We start from the raw sequence: 18,955 nt of genomic DNA, 5'->3' as shown, positions 1-18,955 counted from the left end.
CTTGTATCGAGTGAACAAACGAGGCCTTCGTGATCTGATGGAGCTCGTTAAAGTACGACAACAAAAAACCACAGTGCTTCCCTTTCAACATCGTACACAGCAACAGATGACGAGCCCCCAACAAACCGCACTGCAACAGGCGAACTACCGTAGGTGCCCAGGGAAGTACCCGGGATTGGCGGGAGAGGGCGACGACGGCGGAAGTGACATCACATGAACACTATGTATAGTTTAGTGAAATAGCATATTCGTGGTTTACGTGCACCGGCTGGCATAGTGGTGCCACCTATCGGAGTGTCTATAAATTAAAGAACAGTGAAAAAAGAAAAGAAAACGAGAATGTTTGCCTACACGTCACAACGCGAAGCATCGTTGCAAGTTCATTTCTTAATAATAAATGTGAACATGTATAAATTTCGTACAAAACGCGAAAACATTTAAGTTGTCGATTTGTTTGCATCAATCTTCTAGTTAGCCCCAGAGACGTTCGAAATGGGAAGGTATCTCAAAACTTAAGCTAGCTTATCTGTTATACTCGGTCATCCAAGCTAACTGAAAGCAAGCGGATCCATTTTAAACAGTCGTTTAATTCGAACGAAGTGAATCTTTCAACAACTGTGCCAAATTAAATTCGAAGCAGGCATCCGAAAGCGCCGCCATGTTTACGTACACTTCGTAGACCACGCTAACACAGTAACGTTAAATCTGAAAAATGGCGCGCGTACAGTAAGCCATACTGATAACATGCGTATGTGCACATGCGCACTTCAATCCCGCTGTCACGGTAAGCCCGCTATCCTGCTAAGTACGGTATACTATAACTCTCTATTGTAGCTTGCACAGCTGTAAGTTTTCTGGGGTCTTTTTTCTGCCGCTAATCGTTTCCCGCGCATGACTGGCTCAATTTCTGGTCCGTCGTAAACAAAAAAGATAATAAATTAATTCAAGGTAATACTTAAAAAATCACAGCTTATCCACGGAGGGAATGATGATGAGTGGGGCGAAGCGTCCATCCATCCATCCGTCTATCCATCCCTGCATTCGTCCATGCGTCAGGGGCGCAGCCAAGGGGTGGCAAATCAGCCACGTGCCTTCCCCCGAATTTTTTCCGCCATGGTATTATCATCATCATCAGCCTGACTACGTCCACTGCAGGATAAAGGCCTCCCCCATGTTCCGCCAGTTAACCCGGTCCTGTGCTTGCTGCTGCCAATCTATACCCGCAAACTTCTTAATCTCATCTGCCCACCTAACCTTCTGTCTCCCCCTAACCCGGTTTCCTTCTCTGGGAATCCAGTTAGTTACCCTTAATGACCAGTGGTTATCCTGTCTACGCGCTACATGCCCGGCCCATGTCCATTTCCTCTTCTTTATTTCAACTATGATATCCTTAACCCCCGTTTGTCCCCTAATCCACTCTGCTCTCTTCTTGTCTCTTAAGGTTACACCTACCATTTTTCTTTCCATTGTTCGCTGCGTCTTCGATGGTATAGAGAACGATAAGTTGTCATTTGAAAGCGTGCCCCTCCCGAAATCAAGGTGGTGCCCCCCCTACCCCCCCCCCCCCCCCCGAAAAAAAGTTTATGGATACGCGCCTGCTGTGCGTGCGTTGGTCTGGCCGTGCTTCCATCCGTCGATCGTTGTGCACCCGACCGTCCGTGGATCCGGCCGTATATTCGTGCGTCCGCCCGTTCATGCTTCCGTCCGTCCTATCGCACACACTTCTATTGAACCAATGCCATCTAGGAATTGAGACGAGAAATTGTGATGAAATAGCGCCATCTATTATACTGTTCGGGAGGTACTGCCGGCTACGCCTGCCACGGGGCAAGGTTAGAGTATTCGAGGAGCTTCGCCCCTTAAAAATAGTACGTGCGTATGTGTGAGAGGTCAGAAATTCATCTAAAACAGCAGATACTATTTTATTATTATCTTTCTCAGTAGAAAATGAACTTGCCCGCTCGCACTCAATGCAGTGACCGATGTCGCAGATTGTGCGCAATCATAATTTTAGATAAGTACAGTGACTCTGCTTAGGACATGCTTGCATCACTCATTTCGCGCTGTTATTCTTCCAGCGTATCTTCCAGCGCACAGCGTGTTTTTCACTGTGCATTGGTGTAATAAATTATCTATTGGTGGGTGTCTCAGATGTGAGAGGTTTCGCGAAACTGCTTCAAGCCGATAGCTGCGCAGGGCTCCTCGAATCACGCAAACTGTGTAATCGAAGTTGATCGTTCAGGCCGCGCTTCAGAATGAGATTCCATTCAAGTTGGACGAGAGACTCGTCCTGCGCACACGCCGGCCGCTAAACGATGGTGGTGTCGGTCAAGTAACCAGTGGCCCCTTCTTCGCGGTCATCCACAACGGTTTTCTTCCAGTCGCATGGTAATTGTCCTAAAGTGACTTTGCTCTCCTACCGGGAAAATCAGCAGAGCCAGAAGCAGAGAGCAAAGTCCCGTCTCTCGAGAGAGAAAACCCCCGGCTGGAGTGGCGGCCGGTGGCAGAGCGACGCGAGAAGTGGAAGGCCCTGGAGTGGATTCGGGTCGAAAAAGAAGCGCGCGTTCGCCGAAGCACGTCTGAGGACCTGTGCTGTGTACACAGGCGTCTTGTACTCGCACCGCTGCTGGGGTGGAGGGCGGGAGGATCCGTAGAGGGGCTGGGGGGTGCTTCGCCGTATTTCACCGCATGGGGGTACCTCCTCCGGATCTGGCTGCGGGCCTGGGGTCAGAACGAGATGCCACCAGCGAAGACGTGGCGTTCCTTTTCCGCGGTTGGCCACCCTGCGTCTTCGTACCAGCCCTTTCTTTTTTTTTTTTCGGGCCGCAGTACCATTATTATGATTACCGGCGCGGACCGTTCTTTTGAAGCGAACCGCGGTGATACACGTCGCGAGTTCATCAGCCCTATAAACCCATAGAGATAAGCGCGCTGTTTACCTCGCGTGGATTAGGTTCTCGGACGTGTAAGCCGTGCGCTACGCTGGAGGCACAAACACAGCTGCCTTGTGTGCCGCCGGAGGGAGGACTCCTTCCTTATCGGGGACGGCTGTCAACCACCGAAAACCTCCTTACGCAACCGCCGCCTCCGAAAGCACGCTGTGCAGGAAGAGTGCGCGCGCGCCAAGAAAAGGCCTCGACCTCGCGCGCTGGCTTCGGCTGTGGGAATGTCGGCCTGGCGAAGAAGCTGCACTCGGGAGCGAAGCGGGCGCTGGGAAATAAAAAGCGCCACTTTCCCCGGTTCGCGCCAGCAAGAGCGACGACGCTGTGGCGCAATATTAATTGAAACGTCTGGCGCGGCACGGTTCAAAGAGGTCGTCGCGCGTCTTCCGATAAAACGTCGGGAGCAGAGGTTAATAACGGAACAAAAGCCGGAACGGCGCAACCCACGCCCCCGGCGATAAAAAAAAAATGTATAATAAATGCCCAAGTGCGATCAAGTGTGAAAGAAAAAAATACAAATGCAACAAAGCACGCTCTCTTATTCTCGGCAGGTCGGTTCGCAGTTTTCCGTAGCCCTCAGCGAAGGCGCGAGCACTGGCACAGGAAGAAAGAAAGGAAAAAACAATCAATGTAGAAGAGTCAAACAAGTGCTTCGTGCATACATGCAGTGAATGTTGGTGAAGTTGCGCCACAGCGCGCCATGGACGGCAGGAAGATAGGAAAATTTCACATTGTGGTGGCCTTCCGGCTTCAGGAGCACTACACATATACGGCGGTTCAACAGCTGTCGGGTGTGCACGGTTCACCGGTCATTCGATCCTTGATCTCTCCTTTAGCGGACACTTCGTTTGTGTCTATACAGTGCACCCCGTTCCCCACTTTCCGCAAGTACCAAAGAAAGAAAGAAAGAAAGAAAGAAAGAAAGAAAGAAAGAAAGAAAGAAAGAAAGAAAGAAAGAAAGAAAGAAAGAAAGAACCCATTCATTCGGACTTCATTTTTCGGCGAAGGACGTATTTTGCTACACTTTGCATCAGTGCGTGCGTCGGTCGCACTACGCCACAATCTTTTGGATCGGAAAACTCCATTCACCCCCACCTTGGCAACACCGCATGAAACTGCCGGCACTAATGAAGCGAGCGCGCTGTCCGTCGCGTCGTATCTGCGCCGCGCTCTCTCGAGTATAGGCAAAACAAGGCAGATTATCTGGGGAGACCGGCACGAACGGAAATGGCCCTCGACTCGACCCCTGAGAGTTGCCGCTGTGGTAACAAGCGTGTGGGAACCGGCGGGTGGGTGACAAGTGTTACGCGGCGCGCGGGGTGTATACGTTAACGCCTTCCGTCGCGACAGCGCGTTGTTCCCTATACGCAGCTTACCACTTTTCTGCCTTTCACAAGACCAGTCCAATTGTTTGTTGGATAAAAATGCCTGTCAGTAATGGAAAAATTTCATTGCGGAAAGGTGTACAGCCGTTTCGTTTTTCGGGTCACGCGAGGAAGAGCCTGAAAAATCACGGGAAATCGACTGCTTCCGTGAAAGCGGAAAACCCGAGTACTGATCGAGCGTGCGTACTTAAGAACGTGAGTTCATCGAGAAGAGTGAAACACGCGAGTAAATAGATAGAGGAGGGAGGGGTGGGGGGTGTGACTTGTCTTTTTTTCTTGTTTCTTTAATTATGTTACACTGCATCCTCTTTCTCCACGCTTCCCTATTGTGGTCATCATTCATATATCAGCTTATATAATTGGTTTGATTGATACGTAGAGTTTAACGTCTCAAAACTACCGTATGATTGTGAGAGACGCCGTAGTGGAGGGCTCCGGAAATTTCGACCACCTGCAGGTTCTTTAACGTGCACCCAAATCTGAGCACATGGGCCTACAGCACGGGCCTACAGCACGGGCCTACAACACGGGCCTACAACCTAACGTATCAGTAGCGTTGCACTTACGTGTAGGCTTCAGCTACTGAAGTTACTGGGTTCGATCCCCAGGGCCGACCGGCCACCCACCGGTGGTTTTCAGTGGGTACAGGCGGGCTTCGGGGCGGTGACGTGGCGCGCAGGTGCGAAGCTTACTCTTTCAGGATTCCCAATCTGTTGCGCAGGACCTGGTATCTGCTTATATACAGCACAGCGGCTTCGCGCAGACGAAAATTAATTTCCTAAAAAAAATGAACAGTTCCATACTGCTGCTCAGCTTGAACAAATAGGAGCAGTGTTTTCGCGCACAAAGAAGCCTGGGCTTTTTGCAGCTGTTGGGACGTTGCCTTTGTTGCACAGACACTAACTGGCTTTAGGTTGCAAACAAAATACTACTTCTCTAATTAGAAGTGTCGTTCTGCTTAGCACGCATATTTACGCTTCTATACTCTGTTTCAACACTTTGGTTCAGCACTACCAAAGCTACGGGGGGTAAGAAAGCCACATACTTGCTCAGCGAAACGTAGTCCCTCATATAAGTGCCTTAAAATTGACCGGATTGGCTAGAATTGGCGTTTAATTGGTGTGTTTTAAGCCATATCGATACATATAGTGTTCATTCTTCTTCGCAATTATTTCTTACCCATTTATTTGTTTGTGTCGATCACCGCTGATAACTGTGTTTACAAATCGACATGGCAGCACCCATGCAGAAGTTACTACCCGCTTCGATTCGGACTTGCTCTGGCTACACGTCGCCTCGCCGCGGTGGTGTATTGGCTAAGGTACTCGGCTGCTGACCCGCAGGTCGCGGGATCGAATCCCGGCGGCGGTGGCTGTATTTCCGATGGAGGCAGAAATGCTGTACGCCCGTGTGCTCAGATTTGGGCGCACGTTAAAGAACCCCAGGTGGTCGAAATTTCCGGAGCCCTCCACTACGGCGTCTCTCATTATCATATGATGGTTTTGGGATGTTAAACCCCACCTATCAATCAATCAACCAACCAACCAAATCTTGCTACACTTCCACAGCGCTGACAGCAGTAAACAAATGGTGAACTCAGCCATCGATTTCTTTAATCTCACTCTGGTACTATTGCATAAAGGACGTTTTGTCGATATTTAGCGACATATGCTGCTTGCTTAGCCACACCTTTCAAGCCTAACGCACCAAGGCAGTGTTCGGACTGCGTCGTCAGACGAAGAACGCTGCATCTCCAAATATCGGACATGCAACCTCGCACAGCATTTCGTGCGCATCGGATCCTCCTTCCGTGAAAACATAAAGGAAAGAAGGGGAGCGTGGCAACAGGGGACGCAAACAAACGCGTCGTCGGAGAAACAGTCATACGAACAGCGTCGGAGAGAAACGGCCAAAGTGAAGTTGTCTGCCGACATGAGATCCTACCGATCTTCAGCAGAGCAACAAATTCGCGCTTCTTCAAGTTCCTGGTGTAGTACCTCGTTCAATGGCTTTACTGCATTTCTAAGTTAATAAACTAGCCATAATAACTACAATTCGTTGTGTAGACGCCGTCAATACGGTGAGCAGACGACACGGCGAGAATGAATACATGTGGAGGGGCTAAGCGCCCTTCCTATGGGCGGAGGGGCCTCCACAGTGCTGAAGGGAACTTCTGAAACGGAGGATAGTTCATCACATAATTTCAGGTTCAACAGTGGAAGCGTATGATGTCTAAAATGTTACTACGTGGTACGTTTTATTCGCTGCGAAACCTAAGATTGCGTAAAGAAATTGTTTTAACGAATATAGTGGAAAGCAGAATAATTTTATAAATGCAACGTCTGAATAGCTTTCCTCATTTTCCTCTCATTTTTTTTTTTTTGCACCAGCTTGCTGTGCGGCACATTTCGAATGAATGTGGGCGATGCGTGTTCGCGAAGGCTCTGCATACATGGCTTGTGGGACTCTTTTTTTTTTTTTTTTACAATGGTGCACCTTAGGGAAACATGAAACACGACAAATGGACGAGTTTACAGAGGGGGGGGGGGGGGGGTGCAGGAAGGAGGAAGGCTTGCATTTATAGAGGTCGTGACCTTGTTTCTGCACGCAGAGACCTTAGTTTTTGACGTGTAAAGTCTTTTCTTTATTTCGAACTTATTTGAACTAGTTCATGGCGTTGAACGGCTCTGTATTGATCTTTGCTGTTTGAATGGTGGGCAAGTTGTGGACAGCTATGATCGTCCCTGTTGTCCCTACCTGGAGCACGTTAGAGTTCCAAAAAGCTCGCGCGTCGCATTAGCCCCTGCCAACTTCACTTCAACATATGACGACGCAACGTTGTCTGTTCCCAACGCTATATATCGCGCGGCTTACCCCTTGTAGCACTGCTTCTATAGCGAGCATCCTTTACTGATGAACCAAGTCATATATATATATATATATATATATATATATATATATATATATATATATATATATATATATATATATATATATATATATATATATATATATATATATATATATATATATATATATACCCGTTGAAAGCGCTTACGGTTACACGCTTCCACTGACACGACGAGTTTCCTGTTGCTCTTTACGGGCTTTCATTAAATCGGCTGGGGATTATCTGCTATTTGCTGATCTCTAAATTCCGCGGTCTTACAAGCCATGCCACCTGTTTCTTGATTTCAAGTAGGGCAGAAGGATGGTGGGAGGTCAGGCCACCGGTACCCGTCCTAAAGATTGTAGTGGTGGTGGTGGTGGTGATGATTGTAGATAAAAGAAGAAGAAAAAGGCGCCTAATTTCGACAGTCCGGTATAGGGACCTGTGGTAGGAAATCTCCGTGAGCCTCTTTGGCGGCTCGCTCTCAGCTGACGCTGTCATCTTTCTTTATCCAATTCAACATGCCATGCCGAAGGGCTATCGCAAGGATGGAGAGTGGGAGATACAAAGATTTGAAGTGTATGCTAACTAAAGTTTTCGAGCATGTGCTACATCTGCTGAAGCTCTCTCTCCCTCTCTCTTCACTAGAACTTTTTTCGTACATCTCTCAGGAAGACATATGTTGTCGTAAAATAAAGTTCAACGTATGAGTAGGAAGGGAAAAAAAATAAAGACAGACCGGCCCTTGTTTATGCAAATAGCCCCGTTGCGAAACGGCCAGAATCTCCTGACCGGGCTTTGCACCCACACTCCTTGTGTTATGCAACACATTTCACGAGGTACGAAGTGTTTGCCCTTTACTTCCTTTTTTCCTTACGCCCCAGTGGCTCGCCGGACTTTCAGGCAACGCTTATCCTGTTGCGAGTTTCATTGCTTAATGTCCTGCGTCGAAATTCTGCAGCAAAATAGTACGAAAAGTCTCTTTAGTTTCTGTAGTGCCTCACCGAAGGCATTAAGTCGCTTTCCGCAAGAAGCTGCTTCTAAGCCTGCAGAATAATACCCGCTAGCATCGCCATACACTTCGTGTAGCAAAAAAAAAAAAACGAAGAAAAAGAGAAAAGTCCAATTGCATCGACACGTAAAGCAGGGTAATAAGCCTAGGCTCTCGGCATCTGCGCTGAAAATTGATAAGGCGCCCTAAGGCCACTGCGCTGCGTGCCGCGAATACACACTCGCGTGAACAGACATCGCCGCCGCATACGCACACTTCGAATTATATGGTCCGCGTCCTCCGCAAAGGCGATATGTGCACACGAGCCAAATTAATTCACTCCAAACCAGGGGCCCTCGTTTATGCTTGTGTATACGTGCCAATCGTTTTTTCGCGCCTGGCTAACACACCTGTTTCGACACAAATAGAGCAGAGACCACTACACGAACTCATATTAGTTTGGTCTTGAGGGACTTTGCCGGTGTATATTTCGAGTGACTCGCTTCCTGCAGGAGCTTTCGACACCTTCCTCGGTGGGTCCCGAGTCTCATCCCGTGAATGGCCGAAGCCGGGGAGAGCGACTGGGCCAAGGCGGCGCGTCACTTCTTTTCGGGCGCTCGGTCGGGAGCTCCGTGGTGGCGGCGGCGTCTCGTCACTGGGCGGGTCCGTACACGGCACAGTTAATCAACCTTTTCGTGGCCGCGGGTCGCCTTCGGCCGGCCGCTGTCAGCCGCGGAATCTTGCCCGGGGGCCAATCGGCTCCCAGCCACCCCACGCATGCTTTGGCGAGAGCAAGAGAAGCGGCCCAACGCCGTCCATCAGAGGCGCTCCGGATTGCCGGCTGCGGCGCGGGAAACATTCGGGGGCGTCGAAAGCAGGCGCCGTGATTGATTCCGGACTCGACCTGTCTTCTCGCTGGATCCCGCTCATGACGTGACGTGACGAGCTGACAAATTCGGCCAACATTTCGCGCAGAACGCCGCGCGTCCCACCGCGGCCGACGCATCCGCCGCCGGACGTCCACCGCACACCACCAGCCGCGCGACCGCAGTCAGCCCGAGGCGCCGAGCGTGCACCTTCTCGCTCGGCGGCCCCCGGTCTTCTTCTACACTACCGGAGAGAGGCTGCGGAGATGGGTGGGGGCGCTGGCGTCAATTTGAGCCAACGCGATGAGCTGTTTAATAATAGCTTGCGTGACGACGCACGTGGGCTTAAACCGTGTTCAGCCCGTTGTGATAAGGTTACAAGAATCGAAAAAAAAAAAAGAGAAACTAGGCAACGATTTATTCCTGAAAAAAAGTCCAAAGTCGCCACATACATATGTGTGCACCTATTTTGATGCAGGTATGCGCTACACCGGCGACATGTTCGCGTTAAATTGAGTTTTCCTAAGCTCTGTTCTACTGATTTCGAGCGCTTGAGCTCTCAAGCACATTCTCTACGGTAATTAGAGCACTTTCTGGCCTATGTACTTTTATATAAGATGCAGAATTGCTATTAACTGTCGTCCTTTATCTTCATTGTAGTTTTATTTATTTCTTATGAGACGGGATTTGAGAAATGAATGTAGATTTCGAACAATACGGGTGAAGAGGCTAACAAGAGCAAAATATCTGGTTGGCTGCCGAGCACTAAGAAAAGGGAAAAAATGAGGACATACAACGGCGCATATAGAAGCATAGCGTTCGTGAGAAAATCTTGCTCTTTCCACAATCGTTGTCATAATGGTCTCAACTTGCGTGTTTGGAGTGCTGACGGCATTTGATACAGTGACTCTCACAGCGAGCGCTTCAGAGGGGACTAAGGAAGTCTTTACAGTAGGGCATGAAACGTGAAAAATAGCATTATTATTTTCTTGCTGCGTATGTGTGTATGTGTGCAGGACGGTGAATCGGGAATGGGGGAGAGGGTTTCATTCGGCAATGCATTATCCATGCAAGCCAGTATACCAACGCCCTCAATTCATTGTAGAGCGTGCATGAATGATCACATAACATTTGTTCAGTGAGACTTAATTATTCGCACATGATCAAGGGGTGCAGTTACACAGTTTAATGCATCGTTGAGGTTTCACGTGCTAAGACCACGATATGATTATGAGAAACGCAGTTGCGGATGATTCTGGAAATTTCGACCACATGTGGGTGGCTACGCGCATCTAAATACAAGTAAACGGCCCTCAAGCACTTTCGCATGCATTGAAAATGCTGCCACTGCGACCGAAATTGCATCACGCGACCTTCGCGTCAGCATTCGAGGTGATTACAGAATTTATTAAGTCGCGCCCCACCGCAGTGGTCTAGTGGCTAAGGTACTCGGCTGTTGACCCGCAAGTCGCGGGATTAAATCCTGGCTGCGACGGCTGCCTTTCCGATGGAAGCGCAAATGGTGTAAGCCCGTGTGCTCAGATTTGGGAGCACGTTAAAGAACCCCAGGTGGTAGAAATTTTCGGAGCCCTCCACTACGGCGTCTGTCATAATCGTATGGTGGTTTTGGGTCGTTAAACCCCACATATCAATCAATCGAATTTATTCAGTCGACTAGGTTTATGTAGGTGCCTTTAGCACGCGCTATATTCAGGACCCCCACACAAATTCTTCGCGAAGTTTACTGGCCTTAATCGCATTATTTTCGCACATGTCCTCATAAGCACTGTGCGGCATAAAAAAAAGGTATTCAGGACCTCGAATGGACCTCGCAGTAGATATAGCGCGTCCAGCATCTTACGCAATGCGATATTAGTTTCGCAATGCAATGACACGTCGATCGCAGATACAATGTAACCCTGCAAGTGCAACGCGTGCCTTATAGTAATTTACTCAAACGTTTTTGTTTTTTTTTTGTACCTATCAAGGAGCTCATATGAGCGATTGCACAATTTCCCATATCCACCGGATGAAAAAATAAGTCGTTAAAAGTAACGTGAAATCTCTTCTACTCTGTGCTGCACCATTTTGAAGAACTGGATTAACTATTTGCTGACAATCTTTCATAACAATTGCAATAACAAGCAGCGCAAGATTAGATACGTGCCGAATTATGGGAACAGAAGCCCTAGTCACGCTTAATACGAGCTTATAAGCTTGTGCATTTCTTGCGTGTGTGGGCAGAAGAAAACATTGGTTCATGAAATTGCAGCAACGTGCCTCAGTGATTGTGCATGCGCTCGTTTATACGAATTTGTCTAAAACTTTGACCGTTCGGATTCAAACGGCTTTGTGACATTGCACATTGTTCATACTCAATCATACGATGCGTTGTATAAACGGAGCGATTAGTGACGACTCTGCTTGCACGCAGACGTTCTTGGCTTACACGTTCGCAAAAGTACCACTGACAAAGTACAGCCGACAAATTTAAACCGACAACGGCCAATAAAGCCAAACTAATATATTCATACTTAATTAACATGAGCTGAGGAACTGTTAACTCTAGTAACTGTATTAGCTTGCCAACTCTGCTTTCTTCTGTCGGCGATGCTGCAGCGCGCGTCACGCATCTTCTTTTTTCCTGTTTCAGGTGAAGTGCCAGGATTTCAACTTGACCAACAATCTCAAAAAACTGCGCTCTTACGACAAAGGCAGCTCCATCCGGATCGAGTACGTTCTCTACAACCGGTGCAGCCGTGGCAACATCCATATCAAGGGCAAGAAAGTGACCGCCACCCCGGGAAATTCTTTCAGTAAGTTTGACGACCAGTTAACTCTCTCGCGGCTCACACCAGGCCCTGCAGAGGCCAGCGGTCATTGCTGTTCGCTCTCGGTCGTCGCGCTCAAATACTGCACGCTGCTTCTCAACGGTCCGTGCTCGGCATTGTTTCCGAGCAGTGGTCACTATTATACTACTGCGACTACTACTACTACTACTACTACTACTACAGATAGTAGTAGTAGCAGTAGTAGTGGTGGTGGTGGTGGTAGTAGATCACGTGACCAGAGAGTGAGTGAATAGAGAAATAAAAATAATGCTAATCATCAGTCTTTGCGAAATGATAATCAAAATTATGATAATGTTGACTTTCTTTGCCAAACACCCGGAATATGAGTCACGCTTTGATGAATTACATTAATTAGGTACAATAATTGTGACAATCCCTTCGGTCGCTTATGGCTTCACTGTCCGACCGTTTCTGGTTGAATTTTTTCTTCAGTTTTTGGCACGAAAACTGTATATTTTTGCGAGCTCTCCGGGACACCTCCACTCGAATTTCAATAGTATTGGTTTGTGGTCAGGCTGCTCTATATCTACACACTATCTAAATCAGAGATGTTTTTTTTTTTAGGTGTCTTGAAAATTCTGTCGCAGTTCGCAGTTGATCTCTCGCCGTTTGCCGGGGGTGTCTTGCCGCGCTGTCGCCAGGCGTTCCCTCAAGGGCAGGACGAGATTACGCTGCGGCCTCTTACCTCCATACACGCGCACGCACAGGTGTGCTCATTCAGATAACACGTGTGCGCGGACAACATAAACTTTCCATTCAGCCTAATCAAGTGTGTTACCGAGATCTGCATAGGCGGCCATCAGCGTGCGGGTTTGCTCGCGCAAGAACGAGATAAGGATGAGCCGTCTTCGTTTTACTAGCTGCGGAAGTTCGCCTGCATGGGTGCCAAAAAATGAGAAGGGAAGAAAGAGAAGCCGTAGAATGGAAGAGGCGCTGGATGAGACGGGGTGGGCGATAAGGCTGATTTAGACGCCACGATATAATTGTTTGTCCATCGTCTAGCCCTTTTATTCGTGTAGCTCTTAAATATGGGACAGATTCGGCGAAACATGGCAACATGCCGCGAAGTTGCATCGCCTGGTGTTTAGAGTGCGGAGGGTTCTCGATACCATACGATACGAGCGCATATACTTCAGAGTCATATCTCTTGTTGTCAAGCTGCACCATTTGCTCTTGTAGAAATGCAGGCCCGTATTTTGCGACCTGATTAGAAGACGCGCGCGCGCGGGACAATATCACCTGAATAGCTATATGCAAAAATAAAAACACTTGAAGCGCGATTATCTACGGCCGACTTCTGTGTTCACCTCTTTCCCTGTCTCACATTTATACACAACCCTTACCACAGAGTACGGATGGCATTAAATAAACACTGGGTGGTCGCAAACTAGAAATTTTCGTGGAATCGGTAAAGGACGGACTTGAGTTTCGTGTGGATTCCGTCCCTGTTCATTGTATTCATACATGGGGCTATGATACGTGAATAGTTCAAAACAGCTAGCAGGAGAAACACTTCCGCTTGCCACTTCGAAAATTCTCATGAAACTGGTTTTGCGACATTTTCGACGACTTCCAAATATAACAGGATTCAACTTCCGCATGTCGCGCAGTCATATCCCCTGCATCTTCATCGTTATGCAGCCGCTGTGGATTAGAATCAGAGTCTCTTGTCATTGGATTGGCCCCTGAACAGGACAAAGAAATTTGACCGTTGTTGGTTTCTTAGCTCCTACGCGTTACGTCCGTCATCTCGTGCTGGTTTACATTTTCATCGGGACAATTATTCAGCCGCACGCACTCTATACGAACGTGAATAATATATTGAAACTATTTTGCATACGCTGGTAGATTCCTTGTACCCTTGTCGCGCCTGTATAGCGCCACAAAAGGGTCAGTGGTGAACATATCGTTTTTGTCAATGATAGAAAGGACACAGTATATGGCAGAATGAGATGCCATGAAATGCAAGCAACCGGTTCCTCCGTAAATGCTTAAGCAGATGATTTTTTCAAAACTTTCCAAAGAATCAGATCACGTGGAGATAGATTTGGCTGGACCGCAGCTACCGAAGGTGACTGTAAACTTGTAGACGAAGGTATACACCACCGTCTTCTAGACCGCTTCTCAGCATGGGACACGCCAAGACGCTGACTCACCGTAGAACTCGTGACATTAGACCATTCAGTATGAAGGAACTTTTGGACCTTTTCGACAGCGGCATCGATGGGTATTATGCGAGCAATTGGCATTCGTCTTTATTTTAACATCACTCATTATGTGCACTCCATCGCTTATTGGGCTTTCTTGCCTATTCTGCTATTCTTGGCAACTCATCTACATGATTTGATCCACTACCCACTTAAAACTTACTTATTCGTGCGCGAACATTTCTTTACATCCAATTAATAAAGAAAAAGAAAGGTGGAGGGCATCTTCAGAGATAAAGGGGTCTTCCCGTCCAGACATCACTTTACAAGTTGCTGTATTTCACTTGCATCATTACCATCAAGGATGTGACTTCGGTGAAGTCCACGCAAACCGACAACAAGGAAAAACCAGAAGCAATGGTTTCGTTGATTTGGATGACTTGGAAGTCGAACTCACGCCCTCTCGGTCTGCGACTGTAGGTGCCGAGTGCTCTACCCACTGTTCTACCGACGCTCACACATGATGCTTCACGTGCCTTATACCTGTCTTTCTGCCTTTCACGGTGATCTTGGTTGCAAGGGGGTGGTGTCATCATCTTGGATCGGGGAAGGGAAGTACTGCGTCATGACACTATTGAGTGGCGACAGAGAGCGATTATTTAGTTTCAGCTTTTAGTGGAGAAAGAGGGACGTCAGTGGGAAGCCGAATGCGTTCCCCCGTTCACTGCTCACGTTCTGCCGCTCACGTTCACGAAGTGCCGTGTGGTATACGCATGACCACAGGAGTAGGTTACCCTATTACTGGGAGTCATTTCTGTCTCTATATGACGACGATTCAAATTAACCTAATTTGGTGGCACACCTGGATACCTTTTTTTTCATACTAGTATTGCGTTGTAAATGTGTCACTTGTGAAGCGCTCAAGATAAGTCTAAGCTGTTTCTAAGGAGTGATAAGGTGACGCCGCTGGATCCACATAAATACTTGACGTTACATCTCGAGTGCGTGTTGAAGAGTTATCGACAAGAAAAGCTTTTGAGGCAGGCGACCGTGTTTCATCCTATAGAGTTCGGGAAGCGAAGCACCGATGTTTCACGTCATAATTCACAGCTTTGAAACTGAATGGATCCCTGAAAACGTTTACGATCCATCGCCTTAACTCGCACAGATAAAAAAAGCTTGTGTCGTTCTTTGTGGTTTTTTTTTCCTTTCTCACTCGCCACACGACGCGTCCATTGCCTGGATGCTGCGGGTGCATGCACCTGGGTCCGGCTGTCGAGCCGGGTCGGCTGGGGTGAGGAGGGACCAGCGTATATGATGTAGCGAGGTACGCTCTCCGACCATATCTCCTCCATCTCTTACGTCTCGCATGGAGGAACAAGTGGTGCTCCATATAAAAAACTGTATTGACAGCACGTAATAATACGATTGTTGTCGTGGGTCAAGGTGACAGCGCTGATACCAGGATCCCAGGTCTTTTGTGCTCGTTCACGTGGTAACAGTTTCATGAAGATAGCGTGGATAGAGACGCAGTGCTCGGGGTAACCTCGCATCAGTCTCCACCTTTGCAGCAGAACGCGGGCAACTGCATACGAGGCTTTGAGAACAGGCTTTGAGCATTGAACACAGTGGTGAACTTTTTGATCCTGTAGACGGGAAATTAGTGTACACAACATAAATATCTGGTAATAACATAGCGAAAAAATAAAACAGGATATATATATATATATATATATATATATATATATATATATATATATATATATATATATATATATATATATATATATATATATATATATATATATATATTTATATATATATATATATATGCGTGTGTGTGTGCGTGTGTGTTTTTTATGGTCTGTTTGGACAATTTTGGTTGATTTGTTTCAAGAAAAAGAATGAAAAATAAAATGAAGATGTGACTGATGGACCCGACGTTTAAGCTGAGCTGAGACTAAAGATTACATTCTCGCGGTGGTTATCACATCGTCATGTGACAACGAAGCGCTGGGAATGCCCCAATGTCTTGACAGTCACACTGAGCACGATATGTGGCCTTGTTTCTCAAAAGGCGACTGGCAATTTCGTATAAATCGGGCGTTGCTCAGCCGTCTCGATTTTGAGCGTGCATTTCTGCGTCGAATAACGTCGGCGTCCACGGAGTGGTGATTCACCTGTGGGGTCTTCTATCGGCGGCGCGTACTGTGCAGCCGCATCGGGCGTCAACTGGAGCCACTGAAAAAGTTGTGCGATTTATTTTGCGACGCGCTGCGTGCGTGACTGCTGCAAGCGTAGAGATGAACCGGATTTCTAATTACGCTGCCGACACAGTTATTGCCAAAATATCTGGCATTCCTCTGGCCTTAACCGTGCTTGCATCATAGCACACGAAGTTTGGGCCACGTTTAAGACGAGTGCCTTCGCATTATCTTTTGGTCCAAAGTAACTGGTTAAACACGTTTTCCGGAATTTCCTGGGGCATCGGATCGCTTGCTCATTCATCGGCACAGCAAAGGGCAGCTTTATGGATAGACGTGGTGGCGCCTAAGCATTGTAGCCATGCTGATTTTCTTTGATATATTTATTCAAAACTCACGAAGGCGAACATCGAAAGTTAATATAAAACGGAAATTCTAATAAACGTTCATATTTTACTGGTCTATGCGGTTTCGTTTGTTCTTAGGGAGCAAACAGGAGAAAAGGATGCAACTGAGTTCACATATCCCTGTCTTGTGTTATTTTGGTGGCTTAACGATCTACTGATGATTCTATTACATCGATGCGGTGTGGTGAATTCAGGTGTCTTTACGTGGCGATTTAATAGAAACTTAATAAAAAAGGCCGGGGTATGACAAAAAATGCGACATCACCGAATATTAACGTCCCATAGTGCGGCTCTGTGGTATCACGTTAATGCTATGTGGCGTAGTATGTTGAACAAGAAAATATTTCTGAAGACGCGTGTCGGTGAAGGTAAATTATCTTTATTTGGTCCTGGAGAACCCTGCTGCCGCAATTATTGCTTCTGATGAACAGTGCTATACAAAAACACATATGCCATCGTAATGTGTCTCAGATTTACGGGCAGTTCTGCAGGGCGTTCATCGTAGAAGTCTTCGCTGTTTAGCTTAAACGAACTAGGCAATGAGAACGAGAAAAAAGAATATCTGGCGCACATTTTCAAGTCCGTGTACATACATACTTGTGAGGTGTTTTCGAGCGTCGTTTGAGGCGGTGGCCGATTACGAAAGAACGAACGCAACTGAGGCTCGAGCAGTAGAGAGATATGCTCTCCGATATCCCCCCCCTCTCCCTTACGTCTCACAGGGAACAAGTGGTTCTTGATAACAGAACTGCATGGATAGCAGTTAATGAGAGGTTTCGCCGTCTGCTACAGCAATTCCTTCAGGGGCAATATACGGCGTTGCACCGCTAATCTCGATGTAGCAGGTTCGGTTCCAGCTGCATTTCAATAAGGGAGAAATGCAATAATCACGCTCGGGTATAGCCTGGTGTGCTGCGTTGTACAAATTTGTCCATAGTCATCCACTACCACCTGCCTCAGAACGTATATTATGGGTATGGCACGGAAAACACTGGCATTTGAGTTCAGTTTCTAAAAAGAGAGAAACAACTTTATTTTGAATTCAGCTTCTAAATTTTTTTGAACGCGGGAGTCGGGAGACATGGCTTTCGTCTTTAAATCACGAATATTTGTTCTTACAGTGTTTATATTTGACGCGCATTTCTTTGTGCATCTGCGTGTGGTACGCAGTATACGGCTCTGGCTGCTGTGTTCTTTGGCCGGAAGCGTTCCGCCATTCATAAGTACCTGTCGACTGGTGACAAAATAAAAAAATCCACGCATATCTACGGAGTGAATGGTGACGAGTGGGCGAAGGTATAGCCCGCAATATCTACGTTGAAGTCACCGACTAGTATAAAGGACGGACTGATGCACGGGTGGACCGACAGATGGCAGAAAGATGGGCGGACGCAGCATGGGCGGACGGGCGAGTCAGGGGATCATATATTGCGCTGTCATCTGCTTGACTGATGAACACACAAAGTCGCGTTTTTACGCGGATGTTTTCGTTTATTAGTTGTACAGGTGCTCAGTTTCGGTTTTGTGTTAGCGTGACGAACGCCGGACAAGGCTACTTCGCTCCTAAAACCAAGTTTGGCATATTATTGAGAGTGGGGGATCTTTTCTGCCGGTGCTGCTGCAAAACAGCAGTTTTTGTCGTTCGTTAGCACGCAATGTGGCTTAGCTTTCGTGGCGTCGCTGTGGCAACTTTCGGCACGAGACGCTGTCTGCCGCTGATACACGTACGCGGTCGTGTGCGTAGATCAGGCGCGAGCCGTGGTGTTACCACATCGCCCACAGACGGCGCGAGGGCAAAGGCTCACGTGCCCGCTCGCTGACACCCGATTCAGTTGCACGGCCAGCAGGCGTAAACGAGCTCTGGCCGTGTCAAAGGTGTGCGCGGAGCGCTCTATTCGCGCAGGAAGTTCGGCAGACGCGTGGCACTCGTGTTTCGAATGCAAGCCTTGCTCCATCCGGGGATTTAAAGTAAAATAAACCCTCTCCGCCTCTTCGTTGTGTGCGTTAAACGAGAAAGAAAAAAAAGGGCTGTTTTGGTATAGTGCGCAGTCTGTCGAGGTCGCGCTGACCTTGCGCGCAGTTTAAAGCGAGCGCATTACCCCACCAAGTGCACGCTGCTACGCGAAATTGGCGCTGAGGAGTACCTCTGGGCAACAACCGCGTACGAGTATACACTACAAGCCGGCACAGCTGCCTCGCCATTCTCGAAGATCGTGCCAGCTTCCAGACGAGTCTTCCCCTCGTTGAGGCCCTCCGACCCCTAGATCGACA

At 47.8% G+C, this 18,955-nt stretch overlaps 1 protein-coding gene across 3 annotated transcripts in view; it reads left to right on the top strand.

The window, feature by feature from the left end:
* Positions 1-18,955, top strand: part of LOC119176269 (fibroblast growth factor 17) — a 124,083-nt gene that overhangs the window by 89,609 nt on the left and 15,519 nt on the right. For all 3 annotated transcript variants that reach the window (XR_012886924.1, XR_012886923.1, XM_037427470.2), the window contains exon 3: positions 11,728-11,890. Coding sequence is in view for 1 of the 3 variants with exons in the window: in XM_037427470.2 (XP_037283367.1) it covers positions 11,728-11,890 (163 nt within the window). In the remaining 2 variants the exon portion in view is untranslated. The remainder of the gene's footprint in view (positions 1-11,727; positions 11,891-18,955) is intronic.

Source organism: Rhipicephalus microplus, chromosome X (assembly GCF_043290135.1).
Source record: "Rhipicephalus microplus isolate Deutch F79 chromosome X, USDA_Rmic, whole genome shotgun sequence".
Taxonomy (NCBI): Eukaryota; Metazoa; Arthropoda; class Arachnida; order Ixodida; family Ixodidae; genus Rhipicephalus; species Rhipicephalus microplus.
Note: the sequence above shows the minus strand (reverse complement) of the source record. Positions and strands in the feature narration are given on the sequence as shown.